Source organism: Alligator sinensis, unplaced genomic scaffold, assembly GCF_000455745.1.
Source record: "Alligator sinensis unplaced genomic scaffold, ASM45574v1 scaffold1369_1, whole genome shotgun sequence".
Classification (NCBI taxonomy): Eukaryota; Metazoa; Chordata; order Crocodylia; family Alligatoridae; genus Alligator; species Alligator sinensis.
This window is the reverse complement of record NW_005842875.1, coordinates 192,318-217,818: the sequence shown is the minus strand read 5'-3', so window position 1 is coordinate 217,818 and position 25,501 is coordinate 192,318. Positions and strand designations below refer to the sequence as shown.

At 56.3% G+C, this 25,501-nt stretch overlaps 1 protein-coding gene across 1 annotated transcript; it reads right to left on the bottom strand.

Annotated features, from left to right (window-relative positions):
• Window positions 1-194: 194 nt before the first annotated feature.
• On the bottom strand, window positions 195-19,363 carry ELMO2 (engulfment and cell motility 2). The gene is made up of 21 exons (XM_025192000.1): window positions 18,923-19,363; window positions 15,971-16,094; window positions 15,803-15,843; window positions 15,003-15,075; window positions 14,678-14,728; window positions 13,776-13,957; window positions 11,621-11,720; window positions 10,884-11,035; window positions 7,996-8,074; window positions 7,388-7,423; window positions 5,071-5,121; window positions 4,617-4,739; window positions 4,265-4,399; window positions 3,692-3,796; window positions 3,505-3,613; window positions 2,856-2,992; window positions 2,412-2,575; window positions 2,198-2,310; window positions 1,564-1,671; window positions 1,166-1,248; window positions 195-868 (listed from the first exon to the last, which is right to left on the bottom strand). The coding sequence occupies exons 2-21, from the start codon at window positions 16,046-16,048 to the stop codon at window positions 767-769; spliced, it is 2,022 nt and encodes a 673-aa protein (XP_025047785.1). The 5' UTR covers window positions 16,049-16,094; window positions 18,923-19,363; the 3' UTR covers window positions 195-766.
• Between the last annotated feature and the right edge of the window lie 6,138 nt (window positions 19,364-25,501).

Genomic DNA, 25,501 nt, shown 5'->3' with positions numbered 1-25,501 from the left:
TCGTAGGTGCTGGGCTCGCGGGGCACGGGTGGCGGCGCCTCGGGCACGGGCACGTTCTCCAGGTCCAGCAGCCGCAGCTTCATCTCCATGCTCAGCAGCGTGTCCAGGTCGCTGCGCGTCAGCTCGCTGCTCATGTCGCGGCCCAGCAGCGCGTTCAGCCCGTCCGTCCAGATGCAGTACTGCAGGGCACGGGGGTCAGCAGCGCGGGCACGGGCACGGGCACGGGGGTCGGGGCAGACCGGGACCTGGGGCTGGGGAACCCGCGTGTAGCCCGTCCGTCCAGATGCGGTACCGCAGGGCACGGGGGTCGGGGGAGACCAGGACCTGGGGCTGGGGAACCCGCGTGCAGCCCGTCCGTCCACATGCGGTACGGCAGGGGCCGGGGGCCGGCAGCCCAGGGGCAAAGCCCACAGGAAGCTGTGCTCTCCTTCCACCACCCCAGGGAGGGCAGGGAGCCAAGCCCGCCGCCTGCCCAGTGGCTGAGCACAGCACCCAGGCCCACAGGCTCTGCTGCAGGGGCACTAAGCCCTGGGCCAGCAGGGCCCGGCGGGGGAGCGCAGGGGGCTCCGGTTACAGGGATAATGGATCCTTGCTGAGCTGCTTTATTCTCCCGCTCTTCTCTCCTGTGATGAGGCCTTGGGTTTCTGTAACCGCCCCCGGGGCCTTTGCAGGGAAGGGGGCAGTAAGCAGAGAACAGGAGGATGCTGCAAACAGGCTCAGCGGGGAAGAGCTGGTTCCTCTCAGGCTCCAGCACTTGGGCACGCTCCTAGCCCGTCTCCACAGCACTCACCTCATACTTGTTAGGTGCAATGAAGTTCAAGGTCTCGTCAGGATCATACAGTATGGAGAAGGCCAATTCTAGCACTTCCTGCAGGGAGAGGAGGCTTTTCACTCAGCAGCTGGATGGCGCAGCAGCACCGTTCCTTGCTCCCAACCCAAATCCACTACAGCTCTGGGCCCCTCCAGGACAAGCCAGCGCTGCAGCAGCCCCAGGCCGATGGTGCTGCGAGCCAAGGCACCCTGCCTGGCTGCGTCTCAGAGTAAAGCAGCAGAGCCGGGGGCCCAGATTTGGGCTGGCACCATGGGTAAAGGCTCTCATGCTTCAGCTGCTCTCACACCCCACAAGCAGCATGGGCTTCCTCCTGGCAGAGGAGGGAGCAGTTACCTTGTTCTGCTTCAGGGCACTTTTCTCCTTCATGTGAGGACAGTCCTTCCCCGTGACAACAGCCTTGATGTCTGCAACTGGAACTAGAGGCAAAACAGGGAGAGTCAAGCAGGGCCCTGCTGCAGCGAGACACTTCCCTCGCCCTTTTCTGCAGCCTTCACTACAGGAGCCCCTGGGCCCAACCACACCGGTTTATGCATGTGGCCCGTGCCGTGGGAAGTATGGAGGTCATGTAGGGGCTCCTAGAAGGGCCAGGGACTAAACCCAGATTCCCCAAGTCCCAACCACTGCCTTGGCCCCAAGACTCCTCCCGTCCCAGCACTGGTGCCCAGCAGTCAGATGGCAGAGGATGGGGCGCTGCAAGTCATGCTCAGTACTCGGGAAGAATCACAACATACTTTTCTCCTGCAGGGACTCGAAGGTCACTTCCCCCTGGGCATTGTCTTCCAGGTCTCCATAGTGCAGGACCTTGTGGTTCAGAGCCAGGCGGCAGTACCAGAACCTCTCTGCAACACACGGGCACATGCAGCATGGAGTGAGCGAGCAGGCACTCCCAACAAACCCCCTCGCACCAGCCCTGCAGGGCTGCCTACCTGCTGAGAGCAGGTGGAGAGGGGGCTGCGACCGACCACGGTGCAGCTGGCTGGGGTGGCATGTTGCACCGCAGCCAGGAAGGGGTGGCCACACAGCCCCGGGGGCAGTCGGTGGTTCAGGACCTCGCAGCTGGGTGGCAGGGAGCCAGTAACAGCCATTTTACCTTGGCAAACTGCTACCCCAGGATGGAAGCAGCCAGACTGCACCCACACCCACACCCCTGCAGCTTGCACCCGGGGATGTTCACCCCTAATTTCCTCGAGTTTTCTACAGTGGCTGAAGTCAGCACAGGTTAGGGACTTGCTTCATTTGTCTGCTGCATTTTTCTCCATTGAAGTGACACTCCACAGAGTGACCCCAGCTGCCCAGAGCCCCTCTCCGGCAGCACCACATAGTCCCGCGCTGCATTCATGCCCGCTCCCAGGCCTTGGGCCCCACCTTGTCTCCTACGGTTCCCAATTTTCCGGAAGCTGCTCCCCTCACACAGCCGGTTCAGACGCTGCTGCTTTATCAGCTCCAGAATCTCAGGCTGGATTTTCTCCCTCAGTTCCCTGAAGAAAAGAGACAGTGGCATGAGCAGGGCGCAAGCACAGTGGCCAGCAGTTGCAGTCACATGCCTGGGCACGAAGGCAGAAACCCCTGAGGTGCTCACACAATGGGCGGTGACTGGAAGTCGTCCTGGCTCATCCTCTCGGACTGCCGTAGCCGCAGAATCTCCGAGTAGCTCAGGCTGCGCAGCTTGCTCTTGAACTGGTCCAAGGAGTTGGGCTTGGAGGGCAGAGCCCGTGTGATCTGCTCCCGTACCACCTGCATCACCTGGTGGGAGGGAAGAGGTGTGTCACCTTCCTGTGGCCCAGCAGCAGCTGATCTCTGCCCAGAGGCTTGTGCAGGGAAGGCAGGACCTCAGGCCATCCCACACGCGCTCTGCAGGCTCAGGAAGGGGGAAGCGGCACCAGTCCTGGCTAAGCCACCCTCCTACACCAGTATCCGCATCACAGCCCACCCGTGACATGGCCTCACACCCCTGCTGGCAGCTGAGGCCGTCTGTGCACAAGTGTTCCCCCTGTGGCAGCCCTAGCAGGTGCCCATCACTGACCTTGTTGAAATCCTCTGCTGTTGCTCTCATCTCCTTCCAGGTCTTGTTCAGCAGCTGGATGCAGATGGCAAAGAGCTCCTCAAATGCTCGGTCATGGGTGAAGAACATGGGGTGGTAGTCATTCCGGCCCTCATTGGCTTCAGGGAGACATGGGAACTAACTGTATGAGTGTCCCCGGCAGCGGGTGCTGGAATTCACGAGAGGGAGCAAGCGCAAGGGGCAGCTACTATGTCTTGGGATCCAAGACACAAGCCTGACCCTGGGGGCCTGGCTCAGGGGGTCCCTCAGCTGGCAAGGAACAGGGTCGCCTGCTTGCTGTGCAGCCCAGCCTTGATGGTCAGTCTCCACCTGCACCTGGTGGCACAGAGCTCTGGTACTCGTGCTGCCCCTTAGGAGACCCCAGCAGCGTTCCTGGGGCACAAGCAACTGTACTGCTGTGAGATCCAGCCCCGTGCAGCACTGCCCCAGGCTCCACAGCACAGAGACATGGTCCCGGGTCTCCATGGGTGACAGCATGCACAGCTCCAGGCTCATGGCTCTGGGGCCAGGAAGGGTGCTCTGTGCACTGTTCTGGGGAGGGGACAGGAGGGGAGCCCTAGCCCTGAATACAGTGCCTGGCAGCTGGTGGTGCAGGGCAGGAGGCACTTACGGAGTTCCCCGACTTGCAGGATCTCGCATAGCATCTTAGTGAGCTCAATAGCGCTGCGCCCGAATGGGCACTCATGTTTGTCCTCCCGGCTGCTGTTCTCCAGGACGATCTGGGGAAGAGGGGGTGTGATCAGCAGCCAGTGGGGGAGGAGGGCAGGGGAGCTGCGGGTGGCTTCCACCCCTCTTACCCTGATGTAGGTGTCCTGATGGAACTTGGCCAAGTACAGCATGTTGTCCAAGGCCAGCATCCCTGGGGGCGTCTGGGTGAAGTCCATGGCTGGATTGATGTGATTCTGTAGATACAGGTTAGTGCCAGGGTCTCCCTAGAGAGCCCCTGAATACACCCACAGCTGCCTGCCACAGGACCCCTGTAACTTTCCTATGTCCACCGGAAAGGAGCCAGCCCAGCAGAGCACACGCAAATGCCCACCCCCACATCAATTCTCCTTAATGCTTCACTACTTCTGTGGCTCTGTACAGAACCATATGTGCAACTCGCACACAAGACCCCGGGTCTTCTGATGGGACTCTCATGCACCACGCACAGGAGAGTACGGCTCAGACCCTGGCAGCGAGCCCACAACAATCAGGCCCAAGAACCCATCTCATCTGAGCTCCTTTCAGGAGATATCCTTGCCCAGGGTATGGAAACGGGGTTGTGTGATGTGCTGCAGTCAGCAGCCTCCTCCCATAGCCCTGCCCTCAGATGGGTACCCCTGTTACTGCGCACACAGCAGTCAGCAATGCCCCCAGATACGTACAGTGAATCCCAGCATCTTGTAGTCCTTGGTGTACATGGCTTTGCGTTTCTCTGTCCCGCTCCCCGGGACGGTGTTGCTGTCAGACTCAGCGTCAAAAGCGATTCTCCTCAGCTCAAAGATGATGTCTCTCTGTGCCTGAGGAGCAGAGGAAGTGTGTCAGTGGTGACACTGGCAATGTTTTTCTGCCCCAGCATGCTGTCCTGCCTCCCCGAGGGCCCACACTCTGCGCACCCAGGGAAGATGCTAGGAGTGCCAGCGTCAACCCTCGCTGTGGAGGAGGGACAACTTGTGAAGCCCAGGGAAATCCACCCACCCTTCCAGAATCCTTGCCACCCCACTGAAGCTTCCCAACCTGATCATTCGGGTCCATTTTGGTCATCATCCGCTCCTCCAGGAGGTTAAAGGTCAGCACCTGCAGCACATACAGCTGATGCGCCATCTCAGTTTTGATCGGGCGGTTTCCTCTGATCACGTGCTGCAGCAATTGAGGGCAGGGGCATGAGTGAACACAGCAAAAAAACCACACTGCTCCCAGCTGCGTGCTGCAGGGCATGCCAGGCTGCTGCACCCTCGGGGGCAGGGACCCAGCACGGCCAGCTGCCCACACAGTAGCTGCTTTCAGTCAGGAGCAGACCCCTGCCAGGAGGAGGAAACACCAAGAGCTCTCCCCTCTCTAGAGCAAGTGGCATTAGTTCCACTCTCCACAGGCAAAAACTCCCACAAGTGCCCTCAGGGCAGCAGGATTTATGTTCAGCATAAACCAGGCTCCATTCAGCAAGGGCTGGGAGCTACTGGCACCTACTCACATTCAGGATGATGGACCTCAGGTGCTTCTGGGCAAATGCATTGGCCATTTCCTGTCAGGAATTCAGAGAGAAAAGGAATGTGAGCAGAACACAAAACCCAAGCCTGCCTCTTGTGGGAAGGGAGAGAAAGCTGAGCGACATGGGTCAGCAATGTGGACTGCTGCGCTGGAAGCAGCCAGTGCAGCATGGCTCACCCCCAGCCTAGGAGGGCATGCTCGGGGTGGTCTGGGGAGGGAGCTCAGGCTGGCTGCTTCCTGCCTGTGTCGGAGCTTTGGCTGTGGGGAACACACCGTGGGTGACAAACAAGACCGTGCCAGTGGCCTGTCAGCTGGGGAGGCACGCTCCGACTCATGCAGGGTTGCACTTGGCTGTAGGTTTCCCAGGAAAAGAACAGCCCATCTGCACTGGGTACGTGCACCTGGCAGCACGAGCACAACGACACCAGCTCCCCCCACCCGCCAACAGCTGCTTGTTGCTCTCATAGCTCTTCCTCTGGGCCTGTGTGTCCCTTGTCTCAGCCCCAAAGGCAATTCCTTAGGGCAGCATTTAAGCATTGCACAGTGAGCATGTCCCTTGTTCCAAGGTGGACACGAGCCTGCCACAAAGCTGGGGGAGCAGCAAGCCAGTGGAGGAGAGCACCGGGCAGCCCTATCTGTACTGGGGGGGAGCTGCGCCAATGCTAACGGGCTTGGGGAAGATTTCAGGTTGCTGGCACAGGCAAGGCCTGGCAGGGGACTCGCAATATGCGAGGACAGACCTGCTGGACCACCTGCCAGCTGGAGGAAGCCTGGCAGAACTGCCCGTTTAAGACCCCCTGCACTCTGAGGCTTGGCATGCCCAGAACCGGAGGTGAATGCACCACTCCCATTGCCGCAGCTGCTGCCACATGGCCACACCATCCTGAGCAGCCCAACGCTGTCCCGGCTACCCGGCCCCTCAATTCCAGCCCAGCTTGTGCCAGACTGCACAGGAAGCGTGACAGAATGCACATGGCAGCAGCACCCGGGGGCTCTGATCACACTTCTGGGAACACACTGCTGGAGAGGGGAACCCCTATGAGAAGCCCAAGTGATGTGCTGGCTTCTAGCTAGCCCGTGTCAGGGTACGAGCTCAGCAGGATTCACAGGCTTGCTATGGTCAGAGCAAGCAAGCATTTGGGTGACACCTAAACCAGCACCAGCAAGCTGCAGGAAGCGGTTCACAAACTGACACTCTGCCTGATGATGAGTCAGCCTGGTTTCCTTTTACTTATGACTCTCCCGTCAGTAGCACCTATGAACTCTGGTCAGAGACCAGGGCCCCAGCTGCACTCAGTGCTAAACACAGACGTATGGGTGTCCCTGCTCCAAAGAGCTTGCGCCTCTACACAGGAGGAGACAACAGGCAACCACAGCAGATAAACAGTGGGACAGATGGGAGACAGCAAGACAATCCAGACACACGTAGTAGAAGCATGAGCACACATGCTGCCTAGCTGCAGCCAAGCAAGATCTTCCCAAACACCCAGGCTCAGCACTAGGGAACACTTCACTGGTGGCTCTGCTCTTGGGATGGGAGGCCCAGGAAAAACGAAGCAGCCATTAAGGATCCCACTGGGAATTTGATGAGCTGCGTGTTAAAGCCTTGTGGCCCCGCAGAATTCCTACCCAGGTAGTTACGTCCTTCCTCCTGAGGTGCCAAGTTCATCCACTTTCTCTGCTGGGATCTTGCCTGGGGTTTGGAGAATCCACAGGGCCCACCTGAGAGGGGGTCTCATGTGGAGCAGGCACAAAGACCTCTCTGCTGCTATAAAGTCTGCAAAGCCCCCAGGAGCCTTCAGCTGGAACGCTCCAGCACACAGCATGTAGAGAGGGAAGCCTACAGCTCCTTGCAGGCAGCTCCCCACAGAGCAGCCACCACGCAGCACAGCCCAACCAGGCAGGACCCAGGCTACAGCCCTAAGCACACATGGGAAGGGATTAAATCTGCCGTACACCAAAGGAGTGGTGGCACAGGCTCCACTGCAGGCAGCTCAGGATGCCTGGCCTGTTTCCGTGGAATGGGCTCAATTTGAACGTCAGTTTAGCTGAATGGCTTTTACACCAGCCTGGAAGTTTTCCAGAGCAAAGAACCCTTTACAGAACATTACCGTCAGCAGTCTGTGGACAGGCTAATGCCCCTGGGCCTCCCAGCCCCATCCGCCCCCTTCCTCCCTGATGGTCCCCCACCCCTGTGCTCCAAATCTCTGGCCCTAGGAGACTGAACCGGAGAAAAGCTTCCTATTCCATGCCTACAGCTAAGCAAGTGCCTGACCCAGCCCCGGCTTGGAGTTACTTACAGTGACAGGCAGGTCTAGCGGGTTAAGGAGCTTGTCCTGCTGGCAGAAAGCAAAAGGCACAAAGAAAAGCAGACAGAGGATTTAGCTCAGAGCCCAGAGAAAGGGGTACAAACAGGGCCCCAGAGGACAAAGGGTTCACAGAACAAAGCTACAGGAAGCAGACATATGCACACACCAGGCCTCCCCTCAGGTTGCCCACGCAAGCAGGAGTCCTGCTCATACACATGGGCTCTGTGGGGCCCCCATAGGGCACATGCACACAGAAAACATCCACCACGGAGGGAGACCCTGGGACTGCTGTGGCTCCCTCTTCCCCAGCCCACGGTGCTCTCTTGCCTTTCTGCTGGGGCTGTGCCTCCACAGGGCTGGCATGCTGCCCCTGCACAGCCCTAGTCCTCTGCTGGACACCCCCTGCCACCACACCTCTGGGAACTGCTGCACTCTACCCCCGTGCTGCCCTGCGGATGCAGGTCCTGCAAGGACCAACAGATCTGGGCAGGGCTCAGGCACCCTTGCCGGGGCAAGGGCGGTTCTCTAGTGCTGCAGGTGCAGATGTGCAGTCTGCTATTAACCCGGGCCAGAGGTTTGGCTAGAGAGTGGGCACAGACCTGTCTCTTGTCCTCCGGTGCCTTCAGGAAGAGGGCGTTGATCAGGGCAATGGCATAAGTCTGAATCTCCTGATTCGAGCTGCAGGAGCACAAAGATGGAAAAGCAGAGGTGAGCATGGCTGAAGCATGCAGAGCAGATGGGGGACAGCTGTTACCTGGGCGCGCTCTCATACTCTGGGACCTGTGGAAGCACTTCTGCCTGCAGCTCCCCAACCCTGCCTAGGGCAGAAGGGACCCAGGCCTGTTTACTAGCAAATCACCAAACTACTCAGAGCTGCAGAGACCAGGCGCAGAGATGTTGCTCTGGCCAGAGGCAACAGACTTTGACTGGCTAGAAAGCACGTCCACGTTGCAGCCTGTAGTTCAACGCAGCACAGAACCTCCTGGATAGCATGGGTCCTGGAAGAAGCCTGGCTGTAGCTGCACAATCTCACTACTGGCCAGTTTTACCTGCTGAGAAGCTGGATGCCACAGCTTAATGGTTTCTGATGCCTAAGTCAGCTTCGGTCACCCTCCTCCCCTGCAGCCTACAGCAGAAACATAGCCAGGGAATGGTAAGGGAAGGAGTCTGGCTGGCTCCATAAATGCTCACCCTTGGTTTTCTTCATCTTGGCAAAACCCCAAAACATTCCCCATTCTCAGAAGCTGTTGCTAGTTCTGTACTTCCTTCTCATTTTGCAGCCTTCTACTGCTAATGAAGAGGCTTTGTACCACATTTTCTAATTGTAAAATCTCTGGTTTTCAGACCAGTTTTCTCCTGAAAAGTTCACACATGAAGCTGCAGTTCACTGGGTCCTTCCTTATCTTGAGCCATCAGAACAGCACACACAGCGGAGATCAATAAGCTAACATCCTGCACTATGTCTGCAACCACCGCCCCCCCTCAACCTTTCCACAGCCAAGGCCAGACATGTGAAACACTTTAATCAGGCTGTGGTCCTCCTTCAGGGTTTTCAGGGGCAGAACGCTTCTGGATATGTCTTTTGGATCCGGTGATTCAGGAGAAGATTAAATGTCTTCAGAAACCACCCGCAAGTGCATGGGTACAAACATAGAGGGGATGTGATGTTCACAGCTAACTGGTGAGCGGTGCAGGCACTACTGAGAGAGGTGACATTTGCTTGTATGACAAGCACATAGCTTTAGTCAGCTACATCTAAACAGATGATGGATCACTACTGATACAGTCAGACGATGAAAGGGAGAGGTGCTGAGTGCCATGTGACTTTCCAGGATAGCCAGTGCTGCCGACTGGACAGATCTTGGCAAGAAAATGTGTCAACAACGTGCCAGGCAGCCACCATTCTGAAATGACCCTCCAGAGACCCAGAAGGAGACTGCAGCCTGTGGTCCCAGCTGTACACACAGGCAGGGTCCTACACACCTGAAGTTCCCCGATTTCCACAGGGCTCTGCTCAAACGGATCCAGCTGCAGGACAGGGGACTGTGCAATTCAATTCTTTCACAACTACCCTGGGGCATCCAAGTACAAGCACAGGAACACACAGGGCTGGAGGGGATCTCCTGAACCACTGAGTCCTGCCCCTGCCAAAGCGGGCACCAGGCCAGACAATCCCATTCACAAGCTGCACCGTCTCCAGTGTAAAACTATTCAGGTTCTGTGGAGACCTTGCTGCTCTGATGCTTAGAAATCATCTTTTAATTTCCATTCTGGATTTACTTGTAGCCAGTTAATATTCATTTGCCTTCCCTTGCCCCGATCAGCCTCAGTGCCATTCTCTACACCTGCACCATTCTGATTCATCCTTCTTGAACACGTGGGACCAGAACTGTACCCAGGATTCCAGATGGTCTCGCCAGAGCCTTGTCCGATGGCATTCGTACTTCTGTCTCCAGTGGAAACACCTTGCCTGACATCCTGGGATTGCATTCGTCTTTTCCATGGCAGCATAATTTTGGCAGTTCAGGGTCAACCTTCAATTAAATAATACTCCTGGGTGTCACTCTTCCTCTGCTGTTTCCAGCTGATGAGCTGCTCTAAGCTTACAGCAGAAATTCTTGTTAGCCCTTAAGCACATGACCTTCCTCTCTGAGGACTGGAGTAATGGAAATGGGCTGAAACGGAATTGTTCAAGGTCATCCAGCTCTTCCTCTGTCATAGTCCTATTTTTCTCTGGACTGATGATACCAGCTTTGTCTCATCAGCAAAGTTTAGAAGTACACTCCCACTTCTTGAGCCACGACCATTAATAAAAATGTTCTAGAAGAGGAAGCTCATCACACATCTAACTGGCCTTCAGGTGCTTTTACTTCTCAGGCATTTTAATTCTGAAAGCACAGAAGCACTCTCCCTGAATGTGAATAGTAGTACTCCATGGCAACTGGCTGGTGAGTTTTAATCCTGGATCATGATTATTATGTTTAATGCATTGCATTATGAAATATGAATATGTTACTAGCAATATTTGCATGTACACAGAGAGTTTATAAATTTGAACCTCACTAATGGACTGAGGATCTAAACAACTTCCCATTAACAACAACGCCGTTTTGTTCTGTGGCAACAGGTTCGGTGCCGTTTTGGATTTAAGTGAAAAGTTTGGAATAAAAATACAGTTTGGCTCCCCAATTGTGAACACACTTATGCATCTGAATAACATTAAACACATGATTAATGCAGCTGAAGTCAACGATTCTAGTCACAGGAGTACAATTACTCACGTGCTTAAGTGCTTTCAGAACAGAAGCTTTAATTCCCCAGTATCTCCCTCCTGCTTTTCAGCAGATTTGTGAAGCTCAGATCAGGTGCCCTACCAGTGACATCTAGGATGGCATTTTTATCAATTTTAAATGACGACACGTTCAAATAAAGCAGAGATCTGCAAAGCAGGTGCAAATAATTCTGCCCAAGATGGACAGATACTCACACCTGGAGGTGCGAGATGAGCTGACCCACGGTGATCTCCTCTGCTATCTTCTGGTACAGAGTATGGCTGTTCAGCACCATGCTTTCCAGGATGGCTAGCGACCGCTGGAGAATGGAGACGTCCAGCGTGGGCTGACTGACGTACCCTGCAATCTAAAGACCAGCAGGTCAGCAGAGGCCCACCCTGGAGCCAAGCTGGAGTGCTTCAATGCCAGCAGCCAGAAAGGGCAGGGCCAGTGGGCTAGGGTGAGATACAGTGACCACACTGAACTCTCAACATGAGCACCATGTCATGCTGCATTCAGCTGTGCACAGACTTCAACTGTGGAGCCAGGCAGTAGCGAGACCTCTCACCCCTTCTGACTCTGAATGCAACCTGCCACAGACATATTACCCTCTAGCCTTTTCCACCAGGGACCATTTGGAGCTACACTGTTACTTTCACGTTCCTTCCATGTGCTGCCATCTCGTGCCCTTCTCCCACTGCACCCTCCCCTGACATCCCACGCTGCTCCATTCCACCTCCTGCCTGACGACATGTGGGCATCCTCCTGATGCACGGTGTCCTGTGTCTCCCACGAGCCACTCCCATGCCATCTCTTTTCTACCATGGCTCTGCACCAGTCCTGGCTCTACCCTTCCACCTGCCACATTGCAGCAAACCCTGCTCCCTGCCCCCTAGGCCACCCTTCTGCTGCTCAGACAAGCCCTCCCCATCTCCTCCTGCTGGGGCCTCACCTGCTTGATGAAAGTTATGGAGACCATGTCCCAGGAGACGATGCCATGGTCCATGAGCTCTAGGAAGGCCGTCAGAGTGAACGCCAGCATCTCACTGTAGCTGAGAGAAGGGAGGGAGTGCAGCTAGAGGAGATGAGGCAACCCAGTAGTAGTAACAGGAGAAGCGCTGCTCTTGCAAATGGACGAGAGAAGTCTCTCTCAGAAAACTACAGGACAATGCACCTGTTCAGCCTGTTCCAGACCCTTCCCCACCTTGAGGGCCCATTCCCCTGCCCTGTGCCAAGGTGTCAAAACCTGCCAGGGGACATGGCATTTATGTGGCTCTTGTGTGATGAGCTGCAAGTGCCAAGCAATGCTGGTAGTCAGCAATAAGCCCAATGTACCCTCATTCTCTCCCTGCACTGCCGGTCCCCACAGTGCCCATCTGAGCTGCTCCAGCCATACCAGAAGGTACCTGCTCAGCCTGTAAAACATGCTGAGCTGTTCTGTTTCAGGCAGGATCCCCCAGCCATGAGACCTGCTTGCAGATACCTGCTGCATCCCAAGCTGCTTTAAGGAGGTACACAGGCAGCAGAAGTTGAGGCAAAGGAGCTGAGCTTGGGCTAAAAATGGCTATGGCTGTGTCATCCCCACCAGCCCGCCTGAGATAAGCCCCTGACCATCCTGCTGCTGGACCTCATTATCCTGCTCCTAACATCTGCTCTGTCCTGCCTGAGACAAGGGGGCAGCTGGGGACAGGAAACAACCATTGCCAAGTCTCCACTTGGTTCAGTGGAGTCCCAATCAACAGCACGACCACGGACTAGAGCTTTGGCCATCACAGTCCCCTCATGTGTCATAGATTCATAGATGCTCGGGTCGGAAGGGACCTCAATAGATCGAGTCCGACCCCCTGCATAGGCAGGAAAGAGTGCTGGGTCTAGATGACCCCAGCTAGATACTCATCTAACCTCCTCTTGAAGACCCCCAGGGTAGGGGAGAGCACCACCTCCCTTGGGAGCCCCTTCCAGACCTTGGCCACTCGAACTGTGAAGAAGTTCTTCCTAATGTCCAGTCTAAATCTGCTCTCTGCTAGCTTGTGGCCATTATTTCTTGTAACCCCCGGGGGCACCTTGGTGAATAAATACTCACCAATTCCCTTCTGTGCCCCTGTGATGAACTTATAGGCAGCCACAAGGTCGCCTCTCAGCCTTCTCTTGCGGAGGCTGAAGAGGTCCAGGTGCCCCAGTCTCTCCTCATAGGGCTTGGCCTGCAAGCCCATAACCATACGAGTGGCCTTTCTCTGGACCCTCTCCAGGTTATCCGCATCCCTCTTGAAGTGCGGCGCCCAGAATTGCACGCAGTACTCCAACTGCGGTCTGACCAGAGCTCGATAGAGGGGAAGTATCACCTCCTTGGTTCTGTTTGTCATGCTCCAACTCCTGGCCAAATAGCACCCTGCACCCCTGCGTTTCTGGGACTCCCATTAGGATTCTCACCAGGCGGCTGCAACCAGCCTTTGAAATCCAGGATTGGATTTCACCTCCCTGCTCTATCTCCCCTCATCCCCGTCTTTCTCTTCCTGACATCTGTCTAGCAAGTCTGGCTTCACCAACCAGGACAATTCCCCCTCTGCACAGCTGCTGTGAACCTGATTAATGCCATAACCCTGCACAAGTCTGCCAGGTGCCCTTGTGGCTAGTACAAGAGTGAAAAGGGCCCGTGCTCTCCCCCTAACCAGAATGCAGAAGGGAAATTCTTCCGGTCAGAAGCTGCAACATGTTGTTCTTTTCCCCTAATTTGTGCCAGGTGGCCTTGCCTTGCCTCAAATAGAGAACAGAGCAGGATCCAGCTTCAGCAAGACCAGACGGGACGCTCTCCTGCTGACTTCCCCAACCAGAACACTTGACACCATCTTTTAACAACATCTCATAGAGAGAAGGAAATGAATTTTATCCCAGAAGACTTGAAAAGGGAAGAGAAGTGGCTGCAACTTCTAAACAAGGGTTAACTTTGCTATTTGGAGTTCCCAAGGCTGCTACTGTCTCCTTTGTCCTGGGTGTTAATAACAGGTGACGCTATTTTTAGGGCGGCTGTGACATTGGCAGCTGCCAACAAGAGCTAGATGCAGAAGCTCAGCCACAATTAACCATTTGTGGTGTCATACTATGCTTACTGGGACAGGAGCTTGGTGCCGCTCTCCACCAGACGTGTCAGCACTGTGATGCCCTCCATGTTGATGAACTCTGTGGCAAAGGTCCCGTCTGCAGAGAGCTTTGCCAGCTCTTTCATGGCATCCAGTCGGGCCTCCATGCTGTGTGACTGGATCCTCTCCATCAGCTGGCGAGCTGCCCTGGACTGGGAACAAGAGGGACCCAGCTGGTCACTCACTGGTCACCTGCAGCTGAACACCAACAGCTGCACGAGTCTGAAGCTAGGCAGAGGGAACATACCAGGGCCAGAGCGCTACTGGCTCTGACAGAATTTTGCTGCACCTAGCTGGACTTGGGGCTACTGCCAGCTTGCGGTAACTGTGGCTAAGGGCAGGTGTGTCAGTGTTTCTTCCTCATGCTGGGCGAGCTGCCCATTTCCCTTCCGTGGACCCTGCGTGAGGGATGGGGGGAGGGGGCAGCTAGAGAGGAGGAAGGTGCGGTTGCTGAAACCGTAAGGTTAAAGACATGCAGGGCCCACCAACCTCTCTTTGCTCCAAAGGAAAATCTCTAAGGCTTCTCATGCATTCACCGCCTGGGAAACATGATGCCTGGGAGGCTAGAGGCAGTCGCAGGGAAGCTTCAGGGGCTATCAAGGGAGACAGCCCAATGGGTCAAGTTGCCCGAAGCTACTGAGAAGTGGCATTCCCTACCAGGCTGAGCCCCCGCAGGGAAGCTACTGTCCATCTACAGCACACAGGGGTGCTTCCACCAGGGAGAGCGATAACAAGAGAACCGCACCCCACGGCAAGTGACGCATGAGAGCACGACCCAGCAGTGTCAAGGCACCACAGTGGACTCATGGGGCAGGGAAGACCCTGCACTGGGGAGGGGCTGAGCGGAACAACGGACGCAGAGAGGCACGTACCGGGGAGACAGCCAGCTGCAGGATGGTCCCATTCTTGATGTCGCAGCGAGTCTGCAAGGGGGACAGACAGAGAAGCCTCTGAGCAGCAGCAGCAGGCGGGGAGTGGAAATGCAGCCAGTCATGGGATACTTTGATGCATGCATGTGGCGCAGGGGAAGGCTGAGTATGCCAGACAGGACCTGCACTGGCTCACAGATGCCTCCCTGGTTAACGGGCACAGAGGGGATGTCCTTCCCTTCCTCCCCTGGGAACCAGGACTGCAACTGCTCAAATATCGCGCCCCCAGCCCCCTCCCGGGAGCAGCCAGCCAGGGCCCGTCACTGACCTGCTCCGTGATGTATAGCTGGGGCCCATCGGCATATCGCAGTGTGTAGTACTCAGGGTTTGGTAGTGACCACCTGGGGGAGAGGAACGACACATGGAGCCCTGCATTTGCCTGGAGCAGCCTTTTTCTAGGCCCAAGGCAGGAGCAGGAGCTTGAGTGGGGTGGCTGGAAGAGAGGCTTGGAGAGAAGTCCTAAGGAGAGGGCTCTGATTCTGGAGAGAATCCCTGGGTCCCAGTTTGATCAGGACTGGGAGGTGGGCGAGAGTCTGGTGTGGCTAGGCTGACCACACGGAAGTCCCAGAAATTCAGGATGTTGCCCCTGCAGTGCTCTCTCAAGTCAGCAGGAGTAGGGCTGTGTGCCGGGCAGGCAGTGGTGTCTGCCTGCAATGGGCTCTGTGCTGCTCCGACTCCTGGCCAGCTAGCACCCTGCACCCCTGTGTTTCTGGGACTCCCATTAGGATTCTCACCAGCTGGCTGCGACCAGCCTTTGAAATCCAGGATTGTCCTGGCTAAACTGGGACATAAGGTCATCGTGCTAGACATGGCCTGTGCTGCCAGCTAGGCCCTTGCTCGAGGGCAAGACAGGCTGCAGGGCCCGAGCACTAGGTGCTAGGTCCATTTCCCAGGAACCAGCACTGATGCTGCTGGAGCCCTGGCCAGTGCACAGCCAGGCTGAAAAGCCGGGAAGAAGGCAGCCACGTGGTGCCTGCAGCAGGGTTGCAGTGTGTGGCAAAAGGCTTCCCAGTGAGGCCTGCTAGGGTGACCAGTCCCCACGGCAGGTCCCTAGAGATCCAGACTCACCCGTCACAGACCTCCTTGATGATGGATGCCAGGGGCCTTTTCTGGAAGAGAGAGAGAGAGCACACTCAGTAGTGATGTTTCCCTGGCCAGAAGAGCCTGCCTGACACTACGCCCCAACCCTGCACCACAGTGCTGCCTGGCTCTGCAACTGCCAGCCCCAGCTCTTACCTGGTCTATCTCCAGTAGCTGGGCATTGGCTCCAGGCCACTCAACAGCCACTTTCACAATGTCTGAGGGTGGCGGCATCGTCCCAGCCTACTCCAGCTCTGCCTGGACGCGGGAGAACATCCACCTGTGAAAGGGGAGCAGGTAAGCAGCTCCCTACAAGCTCTTTGGGTTCTTGTACTGCACCATCACTGTGGCCCAAGCACCTGCCAGGTAAGCAGGCCGCAGCGGGGTGGGCTGGACGGCTGGACAGGAGATCTCAGCTGGGCAGTCACCTCCCGCCGCCCTGCCCTTCCCCCCCACCACCCACACTCTAGCCCAATATGTTCATTCCCCACCCCAAACACCTTTGCCTCTTCCCTGGAAGCCACTCCGCCCCTTTGCCACTGGGGCTGCCCAGATTGGAGTGGGGCACCCAGGGCAAACACTTGGAGCAAATACCCGGCTCTGACTTGGTGTGCTGGGCTGCTGCAACACAAGCTCCTGGCAGTACAAAGGGGCCTGAGAGCTCTGACAGGTACACAGCAACATCCGTGTGCCTGCCACATCCAGCTGTGACCCCAGCAAGCGCAGCGCCTGCCCAGGACCGAGCACTGTGCGCTGTCCGCGTACCCTCGCCTGCGCTGGAGGTGGCGCTGCCTGGCTCCCCTCTTCCCAGCTTGTGATGCATTTGCTTCTGCAGGCAGGTGTTTGCCTTGCTCCCCCAGGGCTGTGGTCACACCCCACCAGCGAGATGGGGCCTCTCCTCACCTCTCAGGCTGGGAGATTTCAAGCACCTTAAGTGAGATCAGAAAGGTCTTCCTTCATGGACCCTTGCCAGGGCTCCTTTTGCAGTCTAGGAATACCCCTCCTAGCAGATGAGGCCTGGTGGTATGGAATATAATTCCCCAGCCCCTCCATGTGGACAGGACCTAGGAGCAGCCCTCCCGAGAGCGAGAGCGGGCAGAGGCAGTGTCAGCCCGGAGGAGCAGAACCTGACCCAGGTGCAGCACAAGGATGGAGAGCAGGGCTGGGACGCGCAGCCTGGGAGGGCCGAGGGGATGCAGCAGCCTCTGCAACTGGCAGAGGTCTAGAGAGTCTCCTAGGTGCTCACTCCCCAGCAACTGGGAGAACTTCCCATTCCCAGGCAGGTCACTGCATCCTCCCTGCCTCGCAGTTCCTCCAGGCACCTGGCCGATGCGTGCTCCCAAGGAAGAAGGAGCTGCATGCAAGCAGCTGTCCCTCCTGGGAAGCACGTGTGCCTGGGCAGTACTGGAGATCTCTGCAGAGGTGCTGCAAGGCCACCATCGCTTCCCGTGGTGGGCAACCACAGCCCCTGAGAGACATCAAGGCAACCTAGTGCTGGCAGCGCTCCCTAACCTGCAGAGATGAGCGTCACCATGGGGAAGGGCAGGCCAGCCTGGAGCCCACTCTGGGGGGGCAGGAGGGTCTTTGCGTGCGACCACGAGGCTGTCAGCCTGTCCAGCCAACCTCCTCCCCGCAGAGGGGACTCACAGCACGAGCTGCAAGTCTCCTGCGGGACCACGGAGCTCCAGAACTAGGACGTGCCAGGCCTGCGCCACGGCTCTGTGCCGGTCACAACAGAGTGGCTGTCCCTGCCCGCGATGGAGAGCAGGGAGCAAGCTCAGCACTCCCCAGCTGTGCCTTGTGGACACAGGGTCTGACCCTGCAGAAGCACCACCCCGAGCAAACATCCACGGGCCTCGCTGGAGCCCCGAGCAACCTGCCCTTCCCCCACTGTGACCAGTGCCCTCCGGCCCAGGATTCGCCATGAGAAGGCCCCATTGAAGCTGCCCAGCTGAATATCCTCTATTGTGGGCAGCTGCAGCATCTCTGCAATGCCATGAAGCCTCTGGAAGCTGAATTTGAGCGCGAGCCGGGGCTGCAGCCAAGGCCTCCAAAAGGGAGGTGGCTGCCCTGCTTACAGCAAGCACGCACGGGTCCAGCCTTCCTACTAGCGACCGGTGACCTGGTGCTGTCCCGACCCACAGCCCTGCCCCTCCGACCCAGGGGGAAGCCAGGATCCAGGCCCCGCACCCAGCCTTAGACTCGCTGACAGCGATGCAGCGCAGCTCCACAATCAGGCCTGCGGATCAGGACGGCTCGACTCCAGCACCCCAAAACACCCTGCCAGCGTGGGCACTCTCCCACAGACCCCTGCCCCTCCTGGCCCACCCCTCTGCTCTCAGCTGCCCGCCACGGGCCAGGGCATCCCCCACACAGTTCGGTGCAAGGAACGCGCACGCTGCAGCAAGCGGCAGAAGGTGCCTGGTGCAGAAAGCAGGGAGCCAGCAGCAGCAGCCCCCACCCAAGCGCGATGGGTGCAGGTCACACCAGCTCCTTAAGCCTCCCCGGGGAAGACGTGCCCAGTGACTCCCAGCACAGCGTGAGAGAGACCAGAAGTGCAGGAGATGCCTTGGGCAACGGGCGGCGCCATGCCCAGTTCTTGTTCTGGGGGTGAAGCCGCCAGGCCCACCCCTCGGGCACCAAGGCAGCACTCGCTATTCCCCCATGCCCAGGCCAGCTCTCCTGCCAGACCCCCGTGGAAGCGCCGGGGCGGCAGAGCCTGGGGGCCTCGTCGCCTGCCCCGGACCTCCTGCGCAATCGCCCGCAGGAAGTGACACTCACCGCGGGGGCAGCTCACGGGCCTGGACCGCACAGAGGCAGCCAGGGAGCGCTGGAAGAAAGCGCCGCTCCCACGGCCCAAGATGCTGCCTCAGCACATCGCTGCCCTGTTGCCACGGGCTGCGCTGCTGCCTCTGCTGCGCAGCACAGCGATCTTCTCCCACTTACGGTGGGAATCTGCTTTAACCCTCTCCTGCCTCCTGCTCAGGAAAGCAAACGCCCTGCACCCTCCCGAAGGCAGCCCGGGCCCTTCCTTTCGGCGACGCTGCTAACGCGGAGCGTGTTCCCGACAGAGCTGCGGCCAGAGCCTGGGGGATCGTCCAGCCTCACCGCAGCCTCGGGCTGGGCTCTGCTCCTTCCCGTCAGCCGGAAGCAGGGTCCTTGGCTCCGACTGCTGGAGGCTGAAGAACTGGAGACCACGAGCGCGCCTCGGGGCAGCCTGTTCCGTGTCCCATGGCCCGCTCAGAGCCCCCCACGGACGGAACAGCAGCAGTCAGAAGCCAAACGACAGGGATGCTTCGGATCCTGCCGTGCCTGAGCAGCCCCGGCTGCCTGGGAACAAAGCCACAGGACCAGCTCCAAGACTGCGGGGGCCGTAGCCATAGCAACTGCTTCCCCGCACTGGCTCTGACCTCCCTCGGGGCTGCCCTGGCACCGCAGCGCTGGTGAGGAAGGAGCTCAGGCACACACTGCCACCACTACCTGGATGACCCAGTGGTACCCTGCACCTGCCCCTTCTCCGCAGCTTCTACCACCCACACCAGCTCCCGACCCTGGTGCTGGGGAGCAAGACAGCCCAACAGCACGGCCAGGTCACAGGAGGGAAGAAATACCTGTCATGGGGTAGCCCGAACCATGCGCACCGGAGGGGAGAGCCCTGCCTGGCCTCCAGAGCCTGGATCCCACCAGTATCCAGAGAACTTCGACACGGAGGGCAAGCCAGGCCAGAAAGCCTCTCGTGCACCGAAGGGATCCACGTGAGGACACGCTTGAGGATGAACAAGGACGGCTGGTAACAGACAGGAAGGCTGAAGCAGAGATTCTAACTGAACTCTTTGCACCCGTGTTCCTGGACACGAACACGAATACACATCCCATTAGGACTTTAGACAAGCCCAGGACAGATACCAACCCACCAGTGGTTCATGCAGACCTAGTAAGGGGGCATCTGGAGGGGCTGCATGTATTTAAGTCAACAGGCCCTGATGATCTTCACCCGAGGGTACTTGGGGAATTAGCTGGAGTCATAGCGGACTCACTGGCACAACTGTTTGAACACTTGTGGTGCTTGGGACAAGTCCCAGAGGATTGGAAAAGGGCCAGTGTGGTTCCTATTTTCAAGAAGGGGAGGAAGGAGGAACCAGGTAACTACAGGCCAGTTAGTCTTATCTCTATTCTTGGCAAGACCTTTGGGAAAATAGTTAAAGATCACATTTGCAGGGGACCAGCGGGTAAAATAATGCTAAGGGGCAATCAGCATGGGTTCACAGCAGGCAGATCCTGCCTGACCAACCTAGTTTCACTTTACAACCGGGTCACAAAATGCTTGGATGAGAGAACAGAGGTAGATGTTGTTTACCTAGACTTTAAAAAGGGCTTTGATACAGTGTCACCCCCAATTCTTATAAATAAACTAAAAAACTGCAGTGTAGATTATTACACAGTCTGGTGGGTGGAAAATTGGCTTATGGGATGCACCCAGAGAGTGGTGGTAGATGGGCGGCTTCTGCCTGGAGAAATGTAGGCAGCGGAGTCCCCCAAGGCTCTCTCCTGGGACCGGTACTATTCAAAATTTTCATTAGTGACTTGGACGAGGGAGTAGTAAGCACCCTGTCCAAGTCTGCTGACGACACAAAGCTATGGGGGAGGTAAACACACTAGAGGGCAGGGAGCAAATCCAAGTGGATTTGGACAGGCTGGGGAAGTGGGCGGAAGAGAACAGGATGCAGGTTAACAAGGACAAGTGTCATGTGCTGCTGCACCTGGGCAGGAGGAAGAATCATCAGCACTCCTATAGTCTGGGAGGGACCAGTTTAAGCAGAACAACTGCAGAAAGGCATCTCGGAGTCATAATCGACTCCAAAATGAACATGAGTCACCGGTGTGATGAGGTAATAAGTAAAGCTGACCACACTCTTCGTTGCATAAGTAGGTACATCACAAACAGGTCTAGGGAGGTCTTCCCCTCTGTGCAGCACTGGTCAGGCCACAGCTAGAGTGCTATGTCCAGTTTTGGGTGCCACACATAAAAAGGGATGTAGGTAACCTGGAAAGGGTTCAGAGGAGGGCCACCAGATGGTTAAAGGCCTACAGAAAAAACCCTATGAAGAGTGATTGAGAGACCTGAATCTTTTCAGCCTCCACAAGAGACAGCTGAGAGGTGATCTTGGGGCTGTCTACAAACTCATCAGGGGGGGACAGCAGGAACAGGAAGTGGGGGATATAGTGTTTACCAGGGCGACAGTCGGGGTAACTAGAAACAAAGGACACAAGTTAAAAGAGAACAAATTCAGACTGGACATCTGGAAAAACTTCTTTACAGTGAGGGTTGCCAAAACATGGAATAGGCTTCCAAGGGAGGTGGTGTTGTCCCCTTCCTTGGAAATATTCAAAAGGAGATTGGATGACACCTGGCTGGGGTCATCTGACCCCAGCGCTCTTTCCTGCCAGGGCAGGGGGTTGGTCTCGGTGATCTAATAGGTCCCTTCTGACCCTAATAACTATGAAACTATGAAATGACAGAGCTCTCCTGACCCCCAGCTGCTAGCGCAGAGGGATGAACCACTGAGACGAACAGACTCAGTCTGCTGCAGAAAGCCCGCCCCAGCAGACACCCACAGCAACAGCAGCCATCGTACCAGGCATCTGGCAGCTTCCTTCAGTGCTGCAGGAGGAGTAGGGGAGTTAGACACCAAATGCACGGAACATGGACTCACCAACACCCCATTCCACCACGAACAGGCACAAGACATCATGGCAACACCCATGATCTAAGCATTGGCACTTGCTTGAGGACGTCACTGTTTGTGCCCAGGATTGCAAAGGTGCCTGCATCACCTGAGCTATGGTAGGAGATGACGATTGCTGGACCCATCACCGACTCATCTGCTCAGTTTTGTCACTCAAACTGGCTCCCAAGTGGTGGCTGCAGCAGAAGCAGAAGATCAGTGTTGAAGGATTCAGGGACCCAATCAAGCAAGACCCCTTCCACCAGTGCCTCAAAGAAAAACTGGCAAATTCCAGTCAACAACAATGGGAGAATGTCGGCAGCACTTGGGGTGCCTTCACATCCACCATCATCAGCACCTGCAAAGCGACAATCGGATTCTCCACCAGAAAGCATCAAAACCAGTTTGGTGAGAATGACTGGGAGATCCAAGAGTTGATTGATCACAAGTGGAAGGCTGTTTGTACTTGGCAGAATGACACCAACTCCAAGCAAAATAAACTGAATCTTCAACAAGCCAAGCAGAGGTCCAAAGAAGGACCCACGATTTGAGGAACAGATGGTGCAAAGACAAGGTGAAGGAGATTCTACGTATCTCACTGACAACCACAGTCTTTTCAATGCCAAAGCCATCTATGGTCGGAGCACTCAGGGACTGACCCCCCCTGAGACCTAAGGATGGAGGAGACCTGATCAAGGAAAAGGAAGCCATCAATGTCTGGTGGAAGGAGCATTTTGAACACCTTCTCAATCAAGACACTGTAGTTGACGAGAGTCTTCTCACCTCAATCCTGCAACACCCACTCAGAGGCGCTCTCAGAATCCCTCCTACCCTTGGCAAGGTGAGGAAAGCTATCAAGCAGATGAAGAACAACAAGGCATCTGTGGAAATCTTCAAGCAGGGGGGAGAGGTGCTTGCATCACAGCTCCATGCCCTTATCTTAAGGATCTGAAACTATGAGGAAATCCCAGCTGACCTCAGGAATAGTGACAATCTTCAAGAAAGGAGACAAGTCTGACTGTGGGAACTACAGAGGGATTGCCTTGATGTTCACTACAGGAAAGATCATTGTGGGAACCCGCCTGAACCATCTCTTTCCACTTGCTGAAGAGCTCCTCTCAGAGTATCAGTGGATCCTCAGGGTTTAGGGCATCAAGAGGCACAACTGACATGATCTTCACAGCTTGCCAGCTGCAGGAGAAATGCTGGGAACATAAACCTCTCTGCATGGCCTTTCTTTGACCTCATGAAAGCCTTCAACTCTGTCGACTGAGAAGCACTGTGGAGGATCCTTTTGAAGTACAGATGCCCACAGAAATTCATCACCACTTGTTGCCTGATCCATGACAGTACATGAGTGGTAGTTCTCCATAACAAATCTATCACAGATCCCTTTGAAGTTAAGATGGGAGTTAAGCAAGGCTGCATCATCACTCCAACACCCTTCTCAATATTTCTTACTGCAATGCTACATCTGACCACCAATAGGCTTCCAGTTGGAGGGGAGCTGAACTGCTGAATGGATGATAAACTGCTTAATCTCAGCTGACTGAGCCAAAACCAAGACCACCCTGACCTCAATCACCAAGCTCCAGTACACCGCTGATGCTGCAGTGCGTGCTCACTCAGAAGCAGACCTTCAGGCAATTGTCATCATCTTTACCGAGGCAGACAAGCAAATAGGACTGACACTTAACATTCAGAAGACTAAGGTCCTCCACCAACAAGCTCCTAACGAACAGTCCCCCATCTCTGGTAATCCAGGTCCACAGTGAGACTCTGGAGAAAGTTGAGTATTTCCTGGACCTCAGAAGCCATCTTTCACAGAAAACCGACATCAACAAAGAAATCCAACATCGCCTTAAAAGTGCAAGTGCAGCCTTTGGATGCCTGAAGAAATGTTCATTTCTTCAAGTGTTCAAAGATCACAACATGAGATCCAAAACCAAGCTCTTGATTTATCAAGCAGTTGTGATCCCCCACCTTACTGCATGGAGCTGAGATGTGGACAGCGTACAGGAGACCCCTCAAGTCACTGGAGAAGTGCCATCAGCACTGCCTGCAAAAGATCCTTCAAATCCAGTGGGAACATAGATGCACCAACATTAGCGTCCTCTTGCAAGCAAGTCGAGGCAATGATCATCTGACATCAACTTCGCTGGGCTGGCCACGTCATCCAGATGTCCAACTTCAGATTCCCAGCCAAGTTTTATTCTCCTAGCTCAGCCAAGGTGTACGCTCAAGAGGAGGGCAGAGAAAGCACTTCAGGGATGTCCTCAAGGCCAGCTTAAAAAAAAATGCAACATTGATGTCAACTCGTGGGAGACCATCACCCAGGACCTCCCCAGATGGAGGAAGTCTGCTGCAAGGATCTCAGTACTCTGAAACTTTAAGATGACAACAGGAGATGGAAAAGCAGGAGCAACAGAAACAACAAAAACAAGAATCCAGATCCATCCACCCTGTACGGAAACACCCGCCTCAGTTGAAACAGAGTCTGTCGGTCCCGGGTTGGCCTTGTCAGCCATATTCATACCCACAGATAAGACCATGGAAGAAAATAATCCTCGACTGCGAGGGATTGCCAAAGAAAGAACGCACAAGCCGCGGCCCCACCCTACAGACCCCCAGGGACAGTGCGTGGCCGCCAACTGCTCCAAGCCCGCGAAGCCCAGGGGCAGGGCAACGTAACAGAGGTCAGCCATAGGCAGACGGGTTCCAGCTAGCATGGGACCTTCCCACCCTGCTCCCCATTCAGTAGCTAGGAGCTCTTGGTCATGAGGAATGAGCACAAAGGCAGGACCAAGAGCTCCGCTGACCATGGCCTGCGCTACCTGCACAGGAAATTTCCCACAAGCAGATGACTACATGGGGCCCACTCTCCCCAACACCTCCCCCTCCCGCCTCTGCATCTCTGAGGATGAAGGCACGCAAGGCCTGTGGCCAGAGGGGCAAAGCAGGCTCAGAGAGTTTCCCTGACTGTCTGAATTGCTATGCGCAAGTTCCAATTCTTGCACCTGCAATTAATTTAGCTGGAATGCATCCTGGCCACGAGGCCTGCTGGTCTGAGAGCACGAGACGAGGAACACAGGGGACGAGCTAGGATTTCCAGGGAGCTGCCCGATCGGGTGTTTGCAGCTGCCTCCCACCACCCTTCCCTGCGCTGCAGCCGGAGCGGAGATCTGCCGTCTCAATCCCCTTCCAGCGTAGTCACAATCCTGCCTGAGAAATTCCCTTGCCAGCAAGGATGGTGCCTCCAGGGTTCATAGGTTGTGAGGCACAAAGCCCACGGCAGGATGCAGAGACAAGGAGGATGTTACCAGGTTTACTCAGCGCCCGGCGGCAAGATGCCCAGGAAGCTCTGGGCAGCACCTCTCCTGGGGGGGGATCTGCCTCCTCTTCTACCAGGACACAGCCCTGGCCGAGTGAGAAAGGGAAGTGCGGCCCAACACGAAGCGATTTGGTACGAAGGGGAAATTTGCAGTTATAAATAGGCCTCCTGCTCCACAAGGCAGCAGCAGCAGCGGTGCAGAAGCCAAGCACAGCCCTGCAGCGCAGGGCGAGGTGAGCCTCACTAAACCGCTGGCACCCGTTTCCCCTTTCAGAAGAACCGCGCGTGAAAAGCATGAGCACGAGCACAGGTGAGGCGCGGGACCGCGCCACGAGCACACAGCCGTCGCTGCCCCGAGCCCTCGGGCGCTGGTGCTGCGCTGCGCTGCGCGTGCGGTGCAGAAGCCAAGCACAGCCCTGCAGCGCAGGGCGAGGTGAGCCTCACTAAACCGCTGGCACCCGTTTCCCCTTTCAGAAGAACCGCGCGTGAAAAGCATGAGCACGAGCACAGGTGAGGCGCGGGACCGCGCCACGAGCACACAGCCGTCGCTGCCCCGAGCCCTCGGGCGCTGGTGCTGCGCTGCGCTGCGCGTGGCACGGGCACCACCTGCCCTGCCCCTAGGACGGCCCC

Bases quoted from the DNA above. Each gene is read 5' to 3' on its own strand.
- ELMO2 (XM_025192000.1), bottom strand. From the start codon at position 16,048: ATGCCGCCACCCTCAGACATTGTGAAAGTGGCTGTTGAGTGGCCTGGA. The intron at 15,844-15,970 runs GTAAGAGCTGGG...TCTCTCTTCCAG, and splicing joins AGCTACTGGAGATAGACCAG to AAAAGGCCCCTGGCATCCAT. The intron at 3,614-3,691 runs GTAAGAGGGGTG...CCTCTTCCCCAG, and splicing joins ATCAGGACACCTACATCAGG to ATCGTCCTGGAGAACAGCAG.